At 36.6% G+C, this 20,676-nt stretch overlaps 1 protein-coding gene across 4 annotated transcripts in view; it reads left to right on the top strand.

Moving 5' to 3' along the window:
* PIBF1 (progesterone immunomodulatory binding factor 1) overlaps positions 1-20,676 on the top strand; it is a 267,479-nt gene that overhangs the window by 129,350 nt on the left and 117,453 nt on the right. For all 4 annotated transcript variants that reach the window (XR_002725238.2, XM_023186443.1, XM_023186434.2 and 1 more), the window contains exon 12: positions 12,452-12,602. Coding sequence is in view for 3 of the 4 variants with exons in the window: in XM_023186443.1 (XP_023042211.1) it covers positions 12,452-12,602 (151 nt within the window). In the remaining variant the exon portion in view is untranslated. The remainder of the gene's footprint in view (positions 1-12,451; positions 12,603-20,676) is intronic.

The following is a 20,676-nucleotide window of genomic DNA, read 5'->3' as shown; positions in this document are numbered from 1 at the left end:
CAAAGCTAAGAACCCTCATGGAGTCCATTGCACCCTCTGCCACTCCACTGGAATAGGTGCTGGTATCCATGATGGAGAGACCCACAGACAGTTCACATCATAAGACTGTGCAGAAACCCCCAGTACCAGCCTGGAGCTGAGTAGACTCGCTGGGTGGCTAGACCCAGAAGAGCAACAACAATCACTGCAGTTCGGCTCACAGGAAGCCACATCCACAGAAAAGGGGGAGAGTACTACATCAAGGGAACACCTCATGGGACAAAAGAATCTGAACAATGGCCTTCAGCTCTTGACTTTCCCTCTGACAGAGCATACCCAAATGAGAAGGAACCAGAAAACCAACCCTGGTAATATAACAAAACGAAGCTCTTCAGCGCCCCCCAAAATCACACTAGTTCACCAGCAGTGGATCCAAACCAAGAAATCCCTGATTTACCTGAAAAAGAATTTAAGAGGTTAGTTATTAAGCTAATCAGGGAGGAACCAGAGAAAGGTGAAGTCCAGTGCAAGGAAATCCAAAAAAAAAAAAAAAAAAAAATGGTACAAGAAGTGAAGGGAGAAATATTCAAGGAAATAGCTAAAAGAAAAAAAAAATCAAAAATTCAGTAAACTTTGGACATGCTTTTAGAAATGTGAAATGCTCTGGAAAGTCTCAGCCATAGAATTGAACAAGTAGAAGAAAGAAATTCAGAACTTGAAGACAAAGTCTTTGAATTACCACAATCCAACAGAGACAAAGAAAAAAGAATATGAAAATACGAACAAAGCCTCCAAGAAGTGTGGGATTATGTTAAACAACCAAACCTAAGAATAATCGGTGTTCCTGAGGAAGAAGACAGTTCTAAAAGCTTGGAAAATGTATTTGGGGAAATAATTGAGGAAAACTTCCCTGGCCTTGCTAGAGACCTAGACATACAAATACAAGAAGCACAAAGAACACCTGGGGAATTCATTGGAAAAGGATTTTCACTTAGGCACATTGCCATCAGGTTATCCAAAGTTAAGACGAAGGAAAGAATCTTAAGAGCTGTGACAGCAGGTTTCTTAGCAGAAAGCCTGCAAGCTAGAAAGGATTGGAGGGTCCTATCTTCAGTCTCCTCAAACAAAACAATTATAAGCCAATAATTTTGTATCTAGTGAAACTAAGCATCATAAATGAAGGAAAGGTACACTCACTTTCAGATAAACAAATGCTGAGAGAATTCACCGTTACCAAGCCACCACTACAAGAACAGCTAAAAGGAGCTCTAAATCTTGAAACAAATCCTGGAAACATATCAAAACAAAATCTCTTTAAAACATAAATCACACAGGACCTATAAAACAAAAATATAAGTTAAAAATCAAAACAATAAAAAGTAGACAGGCAACAAAGAGCATGATGAATGCAATGGTACCTCACATTTCAACGCTAACATTGGATGTAAATGGCCTAAACGCTCCACTTTAAGAAGGTACAGAACCGCAGAATGGATGAGAACTCACAAACTAACTATCTGCTGCCTTCAGGAGACACACCTAACAAATAAGGACTCACATAAACTTAAAGTAAAGGTGTGGAAAAAGACATTTTATGCAAATGGACACCAAAAGCGAGCAGGGGTAGCTATTCTTGTATCAGACAAAAAAACTTTAAAGCAACAGTGGTTGAAAGAGACAAAGAGGGACATTATGTAATGGTAAAAGGCCTTGTCCAACAGGAAAATATCACAATGCATCTAATACTGGAGCTCCCAAATTTATAAAACAATTACTAATAGACCTAAGAAGTGAGATAGACAGCAACACAATAATATTGGAGGACTTCAGTACTCCACTGACAGCATTAGACAGGTCTTCAAGACAGAAAGTCAACAAAGAAACAATGAATTTAACTGGCTTTAGACTGTACCTTGGAATAAATGAACATAACAGATATAAACAGAACATTTCATCCAACAACTGCAGAATACACATTCTATTCAACAGCACATGGAACTTTCTCCAAGATAGACCATATGATAGGCCATAAAATGAGCCTCAATAAATTTAAGAAAATTGAAATTATATCAAGCCCTCTGTCAGACTGCAGTGGAATAAAACTGGAAATCAACTCTAGAAGGAACCTTCAAAACCACACAAATACATGGAAATTAAATAACCTGCTCCTGAATGAGCATTGGGTCAAAAATGAAATCAAGATGGAAATTTAAAAATTGTTTGAACTGAATGACAATAATGACACAACCTATCCAAACCTCTGGAATACAGCTAAGGCAAAGCTAAGAGGAAGGTTCGTGGCCCTACACACCTACATCAAAAAGTCTGAAGGAGCACAAACAGACAATCTAAGGTCACACCTGAAGGAACTAGAGAAACAAGAATAAACCAAACCCAGCAAAAGAAAGGAAGCAACCAAGATCAGAGCAGAACTAAATGAAGTTTGAACAACAACAAAAATACACAAGATAAATGAAACAAAAAGCTGGTTCTTTGAAAAGATAAATAAAATTGATAGATCATTCCAGGCATGGTGGTTCATGCCTGTAATCCTAGCACTTTGGGAGGCTGAGGTGGGCAGATCACCTGAGGTCGGGAGTTGGAGTCCAGCCTGACCAACATGGAGAAACCCTGTCTCTACTAGAAATGCAAAAAAAAAAAAAAAAAAAACCTGGGCATGGTGGATAGTGGTGCATGCCTATAATCCCAGCTACTCAGGAGGCTGAGGTGGGAGAATTGCTGGAACTTGGGAGGCAGAGGTTGCAGTGAGCAGAAACTGCACCATTGCACTCCAGCCAGGGCAACAAGCAAAACTCCATCTCAAAAAAAAAAAAAAAAAAAAAAAGACCATTAACAAAAGTAACCAAGAAAAGAGGAAAATCCAAATAACCTCACTGAGAAATGAAGCAGGAGATATTACAACTGACACCACTGAAATACAAAAGATTATTCAAGGCTACTATGAATACCATTACACATATAAACTAGAAAACCTAAAAGAGATGGATAAATTCCTTGAAAAAATGCAACTCTCCTAACTTAAATCAAGAAGAATTAGATACCCTGAAAAGACCAATAACAAGCAGCAAGATTGAAACAGTAATTTAAAAATTACCAAAAATAAAATCCAGGACCAGATGGATTCACAGCAGAATTCCAGCAGACATTCAAAGAAGAATTGGTACCAATCCTTTTGACACTATTTCACGAGATAGAGAAAGAAGAAACCCTCCCTAATTCATTCTATGAAGCCAGCATCACCCTAATACCAAAACCAGGAAAGGATACAACCAAAAAAGAAAACTACAGACCATTATCTTTGATGAACATAAATGCTAAAATCCTTAACAAATACTAGCTAACCAAATCCAACAATGTATCAAAAAGATAGTCCATCATGACCAAGTAGATTTCATACCAGGGATGCTGGGATGGTTTAACGTATGCAAGTCAATAAATGTGATACACTGCATAAACAGAATTAAAAACAAAAATTATATCTCAATAGATGCAGAAAAAGCATTAGACAAAACCCAGCATCGCTTTATGATTGATACCCTCAGCAAAATCGTCATACCTTAACATAGTAAAAGCCATCTATGACAGACCTACAGCCAACATAATACTGAATGGGAAAAAGTTGAAAGCATTCCTCCTGAGGACTGAAACAAGACAAGGATGCCCATTCTCACCACTCCTCCTCATCATGGTACTGGAAGTCCTAGCCAGAGCAGTCAAACGAGAAAGAAATAAAGGGCATCCAGATCAGTAAAGAGGAAGTCAAACTGTGCTTGTTTGCTTACCATATGATCGTTTACCTTGAAAACCCTAAGGACTACTCCAGAAAGCTCCTAGAACTGATAAAACAATTCAGCAAAGTTTCCAAATCCAAGATTGATGCACACAAATCGGTAGTTTTTCTATACACCAACAGTGACTAAACAGAGTCAAATCAAGAACTCAACTCCTTTTAGTATAGCTGCAAAAAATATATAAAATACTTAGGAATATTCCTAACAAATGAGTCAAAAAACCTTTACAAGAAAAACTACAAAACACTGCTGAAAGAAATCATAGATGACACAAACGAATGGAAACACATCCCATGCTCACGGATGTGTAGAATCAATATTGTGAAAATGACCGTACTGCCAAAAGAACCTACAAATTCAGTGAAACCCCCATCAAAATACCACCATCATTCTTCACAGAGTTAGAAAAAAAAATTCTAAAATTCATGTGGAATCAAAGAAGAGCCCACATAGCAAAAGTAAGACTAAGCAAAAAGAACAAATCTGCAGGCATCACACTACCTGATTTCAAACTATACTATAAGGCCATAGTCACCAAAACAGTGTGGTACTGGTATAAAAATAGGCACATAGGCCAATGGAACAGAATAGATTACCCAGAAATAAACCCAAATACTTACAGCCAACTGATCTATAACAAAGCAAACAAAAACATAAAGTGGGGAAAGGGCATCCTTTTCAACAAATGGTGCTGGGATAATTGGCTAGCCACATGTAGGAGAATGACACTGGATTCTCATCTCTCATCTTAATACAAAAATCAACTCAAGATGGATTAAGGACTTAAACCTAAGACCCGAAACTATAAAAATTCTAGAAGCTGACATCAGAAAAACCCATCTAGGCATTGGCTTAGGCAAGGATTCCATGACCAGAAACCCAAAAGCAATTGCAATAAAAACAAAGCTGGCTAGGTGCAGTGGCTCATGCCTGTAATCCCAGCACTTTGGGAGACCAAGGCAGGCAGATCACATGAGGTTGGGAATTCAAGACTAGCCTGACTAACATGGAGAAACCCCATCTCTACTAAAAATACAAAATTAGCCAGGTGTGGTTGCACATGCCTATAATCCCAGCTACTCGGGAGGCTGAGGCAGGAGAATCACTTGAACCCGGGAGGTAGAGGTTGCGGTGAGTCGAGATTGTGCCATTCCACTGCAGCCTGGGCAACCAGAACAAAACTCCATCTCAAGCTAAATAGCTGGGACCTGATTAAAGAGCTTTTGCACAGCAAAAGGAACAATCAACAGAGTAAACAGACAGCCCACAAAATGGGAGAAAATCTTCACAATCTACATCTGACAAAGGACAAATACCCAGAATCTACAGTGAACTCAAATCAGTAAGAAAAAAAACAGTCCCGTCAAAAAGTGGGCTAAGGACATGAATAGACAGTTCTCAAAAGAAGATATACAAATGGCCAGTAAACATGAAAAAATGCTCAATATCACTAATGATTGGGGAAATGCAAAACAAAACCACGATGTAATACCCCCTTACTCCTGCAAGAATGGCCATAATCAAAGAATCAAAAAACAGTAGGCTGGACGAGGTGGCTCACGCCTGTAATCCCAACACTTTGGGAGAGCGAAGCAGGTGGATCACCTGAGGTCAGGAGTTCGAGATCAGCCTGGCCAACATGGTGAAACCCTGTCTCTACTAAAAATACAAAAAATTAGCCAGGCATGATGGCAGGTGCCTGTAATCTCAGCTACTCGGGGGACTGAGGCAGGAGAATCACTGGAACCCGGAAGGAAGAGGTTGCAGTGAGCCAAGATTGTGCCACTACACTCCAGCCTGGGTGACAAGAGCAAGACACCTTCTCAAAAAAAAAGAAAAATAAAAAACAGTAGATGTTGGCATGGATGTGGGAATTAGGGAACACTTCTACACTTCTGGTGGGAATTTAATCTAGTGCAGCTGCTATGGAAGACACTGTGGAGATTCCTTAAAGAACTAGAAGAAGAACTACCATTTGATCCAGCAGTCCCACTACTGGGCATCTACCCAGAGGAAAATAAGTCATTATTTGAAAAAGATACTTGCACACACATTTATAGCAGCACAATTTACAATTGCAAAATCATGGAACCAACCCAAATGCCCATCAATCGAGTGGATAAAGAAACTGTGATATATATATATATATATATATATATATATATATATATATATGGAATACTACTCAGCCATAAAAATGAATGAAGTAACAGCATTTGCAATGACCTAGATGAGACTGGAGACTATTATTCTAAGGGAAGTAACTCAGGAACGGAAAGCCAAATGTCGCATGTTCTCACTGATATGTGGGAGCTAAGCTATAAGGATGCAAAGGCATAAGAATGATACAATAGACTTTGGGTACTTGGGGGGAAGAGTGGAATGGGGGCAAGGGGTAAAAGACTACATATATGGTGCAGTGCATACTGCTCAGGTGATGGGTGCACCAGGATCTCACAAATTACCACTAAAGAGCTTACTTGTGTAACCAAATACCACCTGCACCCCTAATAACTTACGGAAAAATAAATAAATAAGGGCCACGTGGCTTTAAAAAAAAAGATTGATTGTTGGCATCAGAGCCTGTAGTCTCTGCATCAGTAGGCAATATACCAAGTGGGTGGTATTACTCTTTCCTCAGCTTTTAAATATTAAGTAAACCCCCAAAATAAAATGGAAAGGAAAAAAAAGCTAATCCAGTAATTTTACTAGAAGGAATTTTATCTAAGGAAATAGAGATACGTATAAAGGTTTATATAAATGATGCATGTCGCAGCATTATTTATTATGTAAAAATTGGAAGTAACTTAAGTGTCCAACAGTAGATGAAGTTTTCAATTAGCATATTATAAATAGTGTATTTTGCTGTGTCCATGCACTGCATGTTCTTGGGTATTTTAGATTTGGGGAAAAGGCTAATTAAAAACATGGAATGAAGGATGCAGTTGTGAAATTAGTATGGTCTTGACTATGGTTTACATGTTCAGTAAAAATCAGTATACATAGAAAAACATTCGAAGGAAATAAATCCTTTTTTTTTTTTTTTTTTTTTTTTTTGGAGACAGTCTCACTCTGTCTCCCAGGCTGGAATGCAGTGTGTCACAGTCTCGACTCACTGCGACCTCTGCCTCCCCAGTTTAAGCCATCCTCCCACCTCAGCCTCCTGAGTAGCTAAGATTGCAGGCATGCACCACCACACCCAGCTAATGTTTTTATATTTTTAGTAGAGATGGGATTTCACCATGTTGGCCAGGCTCGCCTTGAGCTCCTGACCTCAAGTGATCCCCCTGCCTCAGCCTCCCAAAGTGCTAGGATTACAGGCATGAGCCACTGTGCCCAGCCAAACATATCCAGACACTAAAGTTTATTTATAAATGGTGTAATTATGGGTGATTTTTATTTCTTCATTCTCCCCCCTAGACTAAGGCCTTTTTAAAAATATGTTACTAGGTCTCAGCCAGAGCCTGGCACATAGTTAATTGAATTGATAGTATGCAGTACTTTGTAACTGAGCATCTATTAGGCAGTAAGCATGTGCTGGGCCCAATTACACACACAAATTTTAAGAATTGATTCCTATCTTCAAGAAACTAAGAATTTTGAACAGGGCTTTGAATAGAGCTTTCTGTAATGATGGAAATGTTCTATATCTGCACTATCCAGTTCAGTAGCCACTTGCCACCTGTGGTCATTTAGCACTTGAAATATGGCTGGTGCACTGAGGAATCAAGCTTCTTTAGTTAATCTTAAATCTAAAATTAGCTACATGTATTTAATGGCTCTGGTATTGGACTGCCAGCTCTAGACAATTAACCAGAGCATCCGCATCCTTACTGTTGGGCAGTGGTAGAATTTGAAAACTTTTCTCCTTAGTTTTATCATAAAAGAAAAACGGAAGGTCTTTTCTGCCCAGATAGAATCTCTTCTAGTGGTATTGGGTAGGGATTGGCCTGTGGGCTTTAGGCTCAACAGACCTAAGATTTGAACCCAGTTATTCACACTCTGGATAAATTACTCATTTTCTTTGGGAATAATAATAGCAGCTGCTTCATAATGTTGTTATATCTGTTTGACTCATATAAAACAACCATTTATGCTCAGTACCAATTCATAGAAATCCTCAAAATGTTGTTTTGATGCTATAGAATTTTGTTTTAGTTAAGTTGGGAAATGCTAGGAAAATGAAAGTATCTTTTCCCAAAAGATAATTCTTTGTTGGGTAAAAGATAATATTTTTTTCACTTTTCAGATCCCACAATAGTGTGCCCACTAATAAACTCAAGCATTTTAATCTTCCAATTTTCCTTTCTGTATATGAAGGTTTATTTTACAGTTACAAAAATATGAAATTATAGGTCATTAAACAGAAACTACAATGCAAAGAAACAAAGTTATTCAATTAGAAGCCTTTCTCAATTGAAAATCAGGTATTAGTTTCCCCCAAATTATAATGCAATTCAATTACAGGATAGATATCATAAAATACAACTGGTTTGTCTTTAATTTGAAAATACATATGTTGCATCCGTTTGTCATTTATCCAAAATATCAAGAATTTTTTTTTTTTTTTTTTTTTTTTTTTTTTTTTTGAGGAGGAGGAGGAGTAGGAGTCCTGCTCTGTCACCCTGGGTGGAGTGCAGTGGCGCCATCTCGGCTCACTACAACCTCCATCTTCCAGGTTCAAGTGATTCTTGTGCCTCAGCCTTTCAAATAACTGAGACTACAGGTGCATGCTACCACAACCAGCTGATTTTTGTGTTTTTAGTAGAGACAGAGTTTTGCCATGTTGGCCATGCTGATCTCAAACTCCTGACCTCAGGTGATCCACTTGCCTCATCCTGCCAACGTGCTGGGATTACAAACGTGAGTCACCATGCCTGGCAAAATATTTCTTTTTTAATGGCATTCATTTGATATTTTAAGACCACATAATATAGAAAATACACTTATAATACTAGGTGACAATATCCCTTTACACAGCTATATGCACTAGATTTTTTTTAATGTATAAGGTGAGAATAAGAGATTTTGAAGAAATACACCATAAAGTTAAGGAAGGGGTTGTTAACTAACAAATCAGCCTTACTCATTTTAATGTTTTATTTCTACTTTTTTGTTCTAGAGAAGTTATATTGTTTAATATCGCACAACTAGTAAGTGACTGAACTGTGATTAGGCCTTAATACCTGACCAACCTCACTTTAAAACCCATACTTTTTTTTTTTTTTTTTTTGAGACGGAGTCTCGCTCTGTCACCCAGGCTGGAGTGCAATGGAGTGATCTCAGCTCACCGCAACCTCTGTCTCCCAGGTTAAAGTGATTCTCCTGCCTCAGTCTCCTGAGTAGCTGGGATTACATGCGCGCACCACAATGCCTGGCTAATTTTTGTATTTTTAGTGAAGACAGGGTGTCACCATGTTGGCCAGTCTTGTCTTGAACTCCTGACCTCATGATCTGCCCATCTTGGCCTCCCAAAGTGCTGGGATTACAGGCGTGAGCCACCACACCCAGCCCAAATCCCATACTTTTAACCACCACAATATTTAACAATATTTATTACAGTAATTTCTCCAAGATTACACTTCTGGAAAGTACTCTGATTAGTGAAACTAATTAAAGGGCCTCAGAAAATAAAGCGTTAGTGAAAAACATAAAAAATATATTAAATATATATGTATGTTTAAAAAGACATAAGCAAAACGTGTAGATGGTGTCTACTTCTGAATCAAATCAACGTTCAGTATTTAAAACTTTTTTCATATACTTTCTTCAGAAAAATGCTGTAGAGTCATAATCTGTTGCAGGTGATTCTCCCACACATCCTTTTTTATTCCATTTAGCTGGTTACAAACAAAATTGATTTTATAACCTCCAAAAAATTTCAGCTTGCAGTTTGCAAAGGATTCTCATAGACCTGTCCACTTGGTCTCTAAATGCAGGTGACTAGTAATTATTATGCTTTGTTTAAAGGTCTTATATGGAAAAACACCTTTCTAAAACATGTTATGGTTCTAAAGATTCTGGTTGATAAAACTGAGTCTTGAGGGAATTTCTTAACATTGTGTGCCCCTATTAAACTGAAGCCTTGAGAAGACAGGGATTATTCATTTATCATTGTGTCAGCAGTGCTTAACATAGTGCCTCTCTCATAATGAATCCTCAGTAAATACTTGATGAATGAATGGTTTGATTAAGAATAATGTAGTATCATCATTTGAATATTTTGTTGGGGCGGGTTCTTGAAAGTATTTTTAAGACAATTCTCATTTATAATTAATTTATAGAGAAATAATTTCATGACGGTAAAGATAATGGATTTTTTGGGCTTTTACCCGATATTCTCATTGATTGTTAACTTGGGGATGATTTATTTTTGCTTAATTATTAATTGGCAAGGGCTCCCAAAATGTTGGTTTTATATATTTGTCTCTGTTTAAGGCAAAATTATGATTTTGTATTATCATTATTTAATCTTTGTATTATCATTCAGTTAATACATGTATTATTCAAAGGAAGGAAAATTTTACTGTGAGAACTTTATATTTAATGGATTCCTAAAATTAATGGGCTTATTTTATGTATCCATGTTTAAACTGAAATATTCATGTATTGATTTTTACTAAAACAAATCTTTAATATTATAGTGTACCATGGGTCCAGTAGTCAAGTTCTCTTTGGCTTTTCAGAAGCAGTAGTAGGTTTACTTATAACAGCCACTCAGACAAATCCACAGAAACAGAAAATTCTGTAATATGGGGTACTAGTGGTATTGGGAGATACCCCACATCAGTAGTTTCTCAGGACCTCTCTTTTCATGTTATGAAGATATTTTTTAAATTATATCTCTCATAATACTTTTAAAATCTCTTCTTAAAATAATACCTTATAAAATATCCCATCTTCAACATTTTGATTCCTTATCCCTAATCACTTCTCCTGTTTTTCTTCGTGTGGTGTTTTTGCTGGGGGAAGTGGGATACAAATGAAAAAGTGTCAGCTGTGCTGTGGAAATAGTCATTTAACACTGCCTTTACTGGTTCTCTTTTTTGACAGTGGAATTGGTGTCATCAGCTTCTTAATGAATTACATCCCAATGTAATGAACTCCACATAAGCTCCAGATAATTTCACTGAGCGGTGATTTTTTTTATAGTGAATTAACAAGTTTCTAGAAAACACATTCCCAACAAGCAAAAATAAAGAAGAAATAATCTAAAACACACATTTTGTTTTTTCTGACCCAACCAGAACCACTGGAAATCACCATAAAAATGTTGTTTCCATTTTATTCCTTCTGCACTCTCCAAAGGAATGAATATGGAGAGTGAGGGATAATGTTTTGTTTACTTTAGGGGAAAGTTTTGCTGAAAATTGAAGGAAATGACCTGAAGTGAATTAAGGAAAATTATAATTTCTGCTCATTGAGAACTGTAAATAGGTTTTCCTTCTGCCACATCACAGAAAACACATAATCATACACATTTTGTAACGTGAACTTTATGTCATTAGAGAAAATAGTTATCTTTAAAAGTGTTTAATTGTAGAGAATTCAAGATAATTAAATTAGTGGAACTCTATTTGCATAAACTATTTCATGCAGAATTGTCATATATTTCTTACAGTAGCAATATTACTTTTCAACACTATGTTCTAGGTACTCTGCTAAGCACTGGAAATTTATCATCTCATTTAATTTCTTTCAACAGTGTTTTAAGGTCAGCCTATAAAGAATAAGTAATTGCCTGAGATCACAGCTAGTAAGTGTCAAAGCCATATTGAAATCCAAATTTTTCTGGCTCCAAACCATATTCTTCACTGTAGTAGTCTGTTGCCTCTCAGGAAACAGTATATTACTTATACTGTATTAGGAAGCAGGTGTAATACCACTCCATAATTTAGTCTGTAATAGTAAGTAAACGTTCTAGGTAATTGGAATTTAAGCATTAAAACATTTCCTTATCACTAGAGGCATCTTTTTAGTTAATTTATTGTTGTCATCATGGTGTTTCCTTCAATGAATCACCATTGGAGTGTAGGATTTTTTGCTTGTACACAAAATGACTCCAATTTCCTTGCTTTTGCATCTCATTTTAATGTGTTTTAATTGTTCACAAAGGCATTTTCTGATACTGCCTCAAGCAGCACTTCACATTTGCCTTTTTATTTCCTGCTTTGAATTTATGACTGTTCAGAAAACCAAAAATATTATTAAGATCATAGTTAGGGTAGATTCAGTAAGCTCTGATGGAAAATTGAAGGATTTATTGTCAGCATATCGTTTTTAGAAACAACTTTGTAAGCCTCTGTCAGATAGTTTTGATTGCCAGGTAAATGACCTCTATGTAAATATGACATGGTATTTTTTTAAATTCTAACAAGCAAATGCTAATATTGCTCCTATAATTATTCCTAATTTTAAATTCATTTTTTATCCAGCTTATAAAATAAGGATAAGGTACTTCATAATTTTCAGTTAAAAACAACTGAATTATTTACCTTAGAAATAAATATATTTAATTTCCTCATTAGTCATCTTAATTGAGCTACTTTCTCTTAACGTTTAAATAAAAAAAAGCCCTGTGTATGTCTTCACATCATGTTTTTGTCTTAACTGTGCACCTATTTAATTCTGCCTTTGTAATTCTTCTCTTTTACTATTAGGTTTTAACCAAAGAATTTTATGGTCTCCAAGCGTCTTCTGAAAAACGCATTACTGAACTTCAAGCACAGAACTCGGAGCATCAAGCAAGGCTAGACATTTATGAGAAACTGGAAAAAGAGCTTGATGAAATAATATTGCAAACTGCAGAAAGTAAGTCTCCCCACACACACATGGGCAACTTTTTTTTTCTGGCAACAAAAGAAGCCTGACATTATCTCTATAACTACCAGGCACTGTGTAATCTTAGCACTTCAGACAGCCAAGGTGGGCAAATCACTTGAGGTCAGGAGTTCGAGACCAGCCTGGCCAACATGACGAAACCCCGTCTCTACTAAAAATACAAAAAAAAATTACCCAGGAGTGATATTGGGTAATCCCAGCTACTCCAGAGGCTGAGGCAGGAGAATTGCTTGAACCCAGAAGGCAGAGGTTGCATTGAGCCAAAATCATGCCACTGTACTCCACCCCAGACAACAGAGCAAAACTGTCTCAAAAAAAAAAAGAATAAAACTACTTTGCTATATTTTCTTAAAATGTAATTGGGGACTATTTCTAAATAAAATTCTGTGTTTCAAATATTCGTTCATCTTCATCTCAGAAATTGCAGTCAAAAAAGAAACAAGTTAAATATGATAGTTTTTATCTTTTTTATTTTTTATCTAATTCACTTATTCCGGAATTGTTAAGTATTTACATCTGTCAGGAACTGGGGATTAGGAGTTCATGGAAATAATTCCCGTCTCAAGGGGTTTCTAATCTACTGGGAGAGATGAACATAATAACAAATAATTAGAGTAGCAAGATAAATGCTATAAGCAAGAAATATGCAGTTCTCAGTGGAAATACAAAAGAGATCATTAATGAATCCCACCTTTAAAGGAGGCGAGGAATATCTAAGAGGGGAGATGACACTGGAATTAGTCTTTTTTTTTTTTTTTTGAGATGGAGTTTCGCTCTTGTTGCCCAGGCTGGAGGCTGGAGTGCAATGGTGCGATCTCAGCTCACCTCAACCTCTGCCTCCCGGTTTCAAGTGATTCTCAGCCTCCGAGTCGCTGGGATTACAGGCATGCACCACCACACCCACCTAGTTTTGTATTTTTAGTAGAGACAGGGTTTCTCCATGTTGGTTAGGCTAGTCTCAAACTCCCAACCTCAGGTGATCTGCCCGCCTCAGCCTCCCAAATGCTGGGATTATAGACGGCCACCATGCCTGGCCTTGGAATGAGTCTTGAACTACAAATAGAAATTCATTTGATGGTATTGTGTTATAATCTTTGATCTTTAATTTCTATTTTCCGTTTTTCTTGTTTTCCCCTCTTGTTACGTTATCTTCCTGTCTTATCCCTAACATTAATAAATATTTTAAATTAACATTTCACCGTTGGCTGTGATGTTTGCTACAGTACATTATTTGTGTTCAAAAGTCAGATAACTGGCATTCTTATAAAAATGGGTTTATTTATTTTTTTTTATTTTTTATTTTAATTATACTTTAAGTTCTAGGGTACATGTGCATAGCGTGCAGGTTTGTTACATATGTATACTTGTGCCATGTTGGTGTGCTGCACACATCAACTCGTCAGCACCCATCAATTCATCATTTATATCAGGTATAACTCCCAATGCGATCCCTCCCCCCTCCCCCCTCCCCATGATAGGCCCTGGTGTGTGATGTTCCCCTTCCTGAGTCCAAGTGATCTCATTGTTCAGTTCCCACCTATGAGTGAGAACATGCAGTGTTTGGTTTTCTGTTCTTGTGATAGTTTGCTAAGAATGATGGTTTCCAGCTGCATCCATGTCCCTACAAAGGATGCAAACTCATCCTTTTTTATGGCTGCATAGTATTCCATGGTGTACACGTGCCACATTTTCTTAATCCAGTCTGTCACTGATGGACATTTGTGTTGATTCCAAGTCTTTGCTATTGTGAATAGTGCCGCAATAAACATACGTATGCATGTGTCTTTATAGCAGCATGATTTATAATCCTTTGGGTATATACCCAGTAGTGGGATGGGTGGGTCATATGGTACATCTAGTTCTAGATCCTTGAGGAATCGCCATACTGTTTTCCATAATGGTTGAACTAGTTTACAATCCCACCAACAGTGTAAAAGTGTTCCTCTTTCTCCACATCCTCGCCAGCACCTGTTGTTTCCTGACTTTTTAATGATTGCCATTCTAACTGGTGTGAGATGGTATCTCATTGTGGTTTTGATTTGCATTTCTCTGATGGCCAGTGATGATGAGCATTTTTTCATGTGTCTGTTGGCTGTATGAATGTCTTCTTTTGAGAAATGTCTGTTCATGTTCTTTGCCCACTTTTTGATGGGGTTGTTTGTTTTTTTCTTGTAAATTTGTTTGAGTTCTTTGTAGATTCTGGATATAGCCCTTTGTCAGATGAGTAGATTGCAAAAATTTTCTCCCATTCTGTAGGTTGCCTGTTCACTCTGATGGTAGTTTCTTTTGCTGTGCAGAAGTTCTTTAGTTTAATTAGATCCCATTTGTCGATTTTGGCTTTTGCTGCCGTTGCTTTTGGTGTTTTAGACATGAAGTCCTTGCCCATGCCTATGTCCTGAATGGTACTACCTAGATTTTCTTCTAGGGTTTTTATGGTAAAAATGGGTTTAAACTTCAATTGAAGTTGAATTTGAATGTAGGTAGGGTTCTAATTATTTTAGGCACATTTTCACGTAAGGACTGTATTTACTTGTAGGCCAATGTAAGAAAAACTTTTATTTCTCTCCTATCATTGTCCTATTTCCCATTTCCAAGGTCAGTGTCTGATAACTGCAATAGATTTTAAATTTATCTTCAGTTTCTTCACTGGAGTTCAAGTAATCTTTGTAACATTCAGATTTTCATATCATATGCCTGCTTTAATGACTTTTATTGTCTTCACTAAGACAATAAAGTCAAATTTCTTTACATGACTTTGTGATTAGCCTCATGTTTACCTTTCTACTTTTCATATCTTGCCATCCCCCTCCATGTCATATTGTCTTGAAAGTTTCATACTCTTTCTTATCTCCATAGCTTTGCATATGTCCCTTTGTCTAAACAAATTAGGAATAGAAAGAAGCTTCCTCAGTCTGAAAAAGGGCAGTTATAAAAACCAATAGCTAAAATTGTACTTAATGGTGAAATATTGAATGCTTTCCACATTAAGGGGGAGAGTAAGACAGGGATTCCTATTTTCATGATTTATATTAAGCACTGTGTTTGAATTCCTAACCTGTGAGATAAGGATAAGAGAAGATATAAAATATATAAAAATCAGAAAGGAATAATAAGAATATGTTTTCAGATTACCAAACAACTACTAAAACTGGTAAGTGAATATAGCAGGATATACAGTCATTACCCAAAAATATACTAGAAGTAAACAATTGGAGAAGTAAGCAGCAGCAAAAAACACAAAATACTTAGGAGTAAATTTAAGCCAAAAAACCCTACAGATCATTGCTAAGAGAAGTTAAAGAACCACTCCCCCCAAAATCACGAAATATATTGTGAATTCTATCAATTTAGTGTTCTTCTAGTCACAGTGGCAGCAGGCTTTTTTGTATTTCATTCATATGGAATGCAAAGGACTGAAATATCCAAAGCAATCTTGAAAAAAGTTGAAGCCCTATGTGGTGGTACACTCCTGTAGTCCCAGCTACCTGGGAGGCTGAGGCAGGAGGATTGCTTGAGCTTAGAGGTTAAAGCCAGTAGTGTGCGATGATCGTGCCTGTGAATACCCACTGAACTCCAGCCTGGGCAACATAGCGTGACCTTCTCTCCCCAACAAAAAAAGAAGAACAAATTGGAAGAATTGCACTACCTGTTTTCAAGATTTACTATAAAGCTTCAATATCAGGCTAATATAGTACTGGCTTAAGGAAAGACAAATATAGCAATGAAACAGACTAGAAAACCCAGAAACAGATCCATACTTAAATAACAATTTCATTTTTAACAAAGGCAGCAAAGCAAATAAATGGAGAAAGGAAAGTTTGTTCAGTAAATGGTACTAAAAAAAATTGGACATCTTTATGGAAATAAACTTCCATACACCAATATTAATCTGAGACGATACCTAAATGGAATAGCTAAAACTATAAATATGTAACAGAAAACACAGGTGAGTATCTTTACCACTTGGGGAACATTAAGACCTTTTTTGACATGGCCCTTAAAAGTAATTATCATAACAGAAAAATTGATAAACTAGATACCATCAAAATTTAAAACTTTTATTCAAAAGACACCATTAAGAAATGAATAGCCAAGCACAGGCTCAAAGAAAATAACCACAATTTTATGTCTGACAAAGGAATGATATCCAAAATAAGAAAATATTGAGGAGAAAATATTCACAAAACATAGATTAGACAAAAAAAAAAAAAAATGACATCCAAGTGTGGTGGGCTGAAAAACATCCTTCTAGAGATGTCCATGTCCTGTTGGGTGTAGTGACTCATGCCTGTAATTCCATCACTTTGGGAGGCTGAGGCATGTGGATCGCTTGAGCTCAGGAGTTCAAGACTAGCCTGACATGGTGAGACCCCATCTCTAAAAAGAAAGAGAGAAAGAGAGAGAGAGAGAGAGAGAGGAGAGAGAGAGAGAGAGAAGGAGAGGGAGGGAGGGAGAGAGGGAGGAAGGGAGGGAGGGAGGAAGGAGAAAGAAAGAAAGAAAAGAAGGAAAAAAGGAAGGGAAGAAAGGAAGGCAAGGGAATAAGGAAGAAGGGAAGGAAAGAAACACAGGGAAAGAAAAAGAAAAGGAAGGAAGGAAAGAAAAGAGAAAAGAAAAGAAAAATGTTCATGTCCTAGTCTTTGGAACCTCTGAAAGCTGGAAAAGGCAAGGAAACAGATTTTACCATAGAACCTCCAGACAGAACCAGCCCTACAAAACATTGACTTCAGGTCATTGAGGCTGATTTTTGGACTTACGACCTCTAGAGCTATAAAATAATAAATTTGTATTGTTTAAACCATAAAGTCTGGCAATCTGTTACGCTACCAGTAGGAAATTAATATACTAGAATATATATTTAAAAATTCATATAACTCAGTGATAAAAAAAAAAGTCCTATTTAAAACATGGGCAAAATGTTTAAACACATCATAAAAGAAGACATGTGAATGACAAGTAAGCATAATAAAAGTATTCAGCATTACTAGTCATGAGGGAAAAGCAGATTAAAATCCCAGTGAGATACCACTGTATACACACAATAATGGCTGAAATTAGAAAGACTGACTATACCAAATGTTGGTGAGAAGTGGAGCAACTGGCAGTTTCTTACAAAATGATCAAACAACCTAATCAGTGATCCAGCATTTCCACTACTTACCCAAGAGAGAAGAAGGCATATACACATTAAAATATTTCCACTAGAATGTTCATAGGAAATTTATTCATAGTAGTCAAAAGCTGGCAACAACCCAGGTGTTTATCTCAAAGGAAAATGGTTAATCAAACCATTATACATTCATGTAGTAGAATACTTCTCCTCACTGAAAAGAAGCAATTGACTTAACAACATGGATGAATCTGAAAAACATAAAGTATACTTTATATAATCATACAGTATGATTATACTATGATTATAGTATGTAGTATGCTTATACTGTATGTTTATATAAAGTTCTAAAAGAGGCAAAAGTATGATGAAAAAAATCAAGGGGTAGGGGGTAAAAAAAATTTTTTTTAATTTTTAAAAAGACAAAAATCAGAACTGTAGTTGTCTCTAAAGATGATTGTCACCAAAAATTAACTGAGAAAAGTGACATGGAACTTTCCAGGGTATTCAAATGTTCTATATCTTGATAGGGTTTGTGTTACACGTGTGTATACATTTCAAAACTTTTATATTTCAAAACTCATTGAATGGTAGACTTTAAAAATAAAATTTATACATGGTGAAAGTTACAAATCTTATTTTTTAGAAAATAACTAAATATATATTGAACTATAATTGATGATTTGCATGTTAAACTGTTGAGGAGTGAAGTGTGCAAATGTCCATAGCTTTCTTTGAAATGCATCAAAAAAACAGATTCATGGAAACAGGGATGGATATATGTGTAATAAACACATAGTATGTTTGATTTAGAATCCAGATGTTGGAGCCAGGTGCAGTGGCTCACGCCCTTAACCCCAGCACTTTGGGAGACCAAGGCAGGACGATTGCTTGAGCCCAGAAGTTCAGGGCCAGCCTGGGCAACATGGCAAGACCCCATCTGTACAAAAAAATGAAAAATGAACCAGGCGTGGTGGTGCCAGCTACATGGGAAAGTGAGGTGGAATGAATGATCACCTGAGCCCTGAACGTCAAGGCTGCAGTAACTGTGTTCGTGCCACTTCACTCCAGTCTGGGTGACAGAGTGAGACCCTGTCTCAAAAAAAAAAAAAAAAATTGCAGATGTTGAGTACATGGATGTATACTGTACAGTTTTTTCAGTGTGTCCATGTATATAAATATTTTCTTAAAATCTTCAGAATATAGAAATTAATTTTTGTTATGGTACTGTCTAAACCAACTTCAAATAAAATAGATTTACTTTTACTAGAAGATCAATAACTAGGTTCTCTATTAGTTCACATTGGAAACTAAAATACACCTTATCCTTTTAATGAATGTTTATCAATTAACTAAAATTTCAAACAAGTGAGCACAGACTTGTTTTAGTACTACATTGTATACAATTTTCGAAGGCTTGTCATTTAATTCAGGTAATTTCAGCTGACATGAAGGTGATTAGGCTTCATTTATTAAGGTGTAACCATAGCAAATTAAAGTATCTTATTTATACCTGTATTGCTTTCTGTAATCAAATAAGTATTATTTGGATATTTGAGTTTAGTTTTCAAAGATTTCATCAAGTTGTTAAAAGTACAAGTATTGCCTAAAAGCTAAATAAACTCAAATTAGAGAAAAAAAACAAAACAAAACAAAAAAAACCCTAGATTTCTAGTTGTTAAATTCAGTTACCTGCTATGCATCCTCATCATACTTATAACCTCCACTAGGCATTTGTCAAATTTCTCAGAACTCCCTTCTCTTTGCTTCTTGAATCACCTGCCTTTGACTTAACTACTTTCTGGATAATCTTATCCCTTTCCACAACTTCAGTTACTATCAATAGGCTAGTAATTTCTATAGTTAGAGACAGGGGCTCACTGTGTTGCCCAGGCTGGAGTGCAGTGGTACAATCATAGCTCACTGCAGTCGCAAACTCCTGGGTTCAAGTGATCCCCCTGCCTCATCCTTCCTAGTAGCTAGGACTACAGACACATGCCATCGTGCCCAGCTGATTATTTTTTGTAGAGACACAGTCTCACTATGTTGCCCAAAGTGATCTCAAATTCCTGGCCTCAAGCAATCCTCCTGCCTTGGCCTGCCAAAACACTGCGTTTATAGGTATGAGCCACCATGCACAGCTGAAAATTTAACATTATTTGCATTTCCTCTTTCTTCCCTGAAACTTCCTAATTTTTCTGTGCAGTTGCTCTCTGTATTAGCAGCTTCCGCATCTCAGATTTTATCACCTGTGGATTGAAAATATTGGGGAAAAAGTAATAAAAAATAATACATTTTTAAAAATACAGTATAACTATATATATAGCATATACAATGTGTTAGGTATTAAAAGTGATGCAGACAAGGTTTAAAGTGTATGTGAAGGTGTAGATATGTTATATGCAGATATATGCCATTTTATACAAGGGACTTAATCATCTGTGGATTTTGGTGTCCTCAGAGTTCCTGGAACCAATCCCCCAGGGATACCAAAGGACGACCAACTGTATTTTTGATCTGTTAGTAAACTTATCTAATCATCCTACTAGCTTTTATCAACCTGTATTCCTCCTTCATTCTATCTAGAGTGCCTCATCTCACTCACACCTGCTCAGTTGTCTAGAATCCAAGTTCTTTTCTCCACTGCTATTATGGACTAGATCTCAACTGGTATTATAATTTGTTAAGAATTCTCTGTGCCAGTATTCTAAGCCATCCTCTTCCCTATTATTGGAATTTTTAAAATGATATCTGCATCAAAAACAAAAATCAATTGGTCATGCCACCTTCTTGTATTATAGTTTCTTGTTGATGTTAGAATAAAATCCAGACTACTCAGCCTAACAAACAAGACTTTAGTTCCGTTCACTGTTGGAACTAAGTCTGCCTTTCTACTACCACCATTCTCTAGACCAAATTCAACCACTTTCCTCACAA

The sequence above is a fragment of the Piliocolobus tephrosceles genome, chromosome X (assembly GCF_002776525.5).
Source record: "Piliocolobus tephrosceles isolate RC106 chromosome X, ASM277652v3, whole genome shotgun sequence".
Taxonomy (NCBI): domain Eukaryota; kingdom Metazoa; phylum Chordata; class Mammalia; order Primates; family Cercopithecidae; genus Piliocolobus; species Piliocolobus tephrosceles.
The sequence above is the reverse complement of the archived record's forward strand: the minus strand, read 5'-3'. Positions and strand labels throughout refer to the sequence as shown.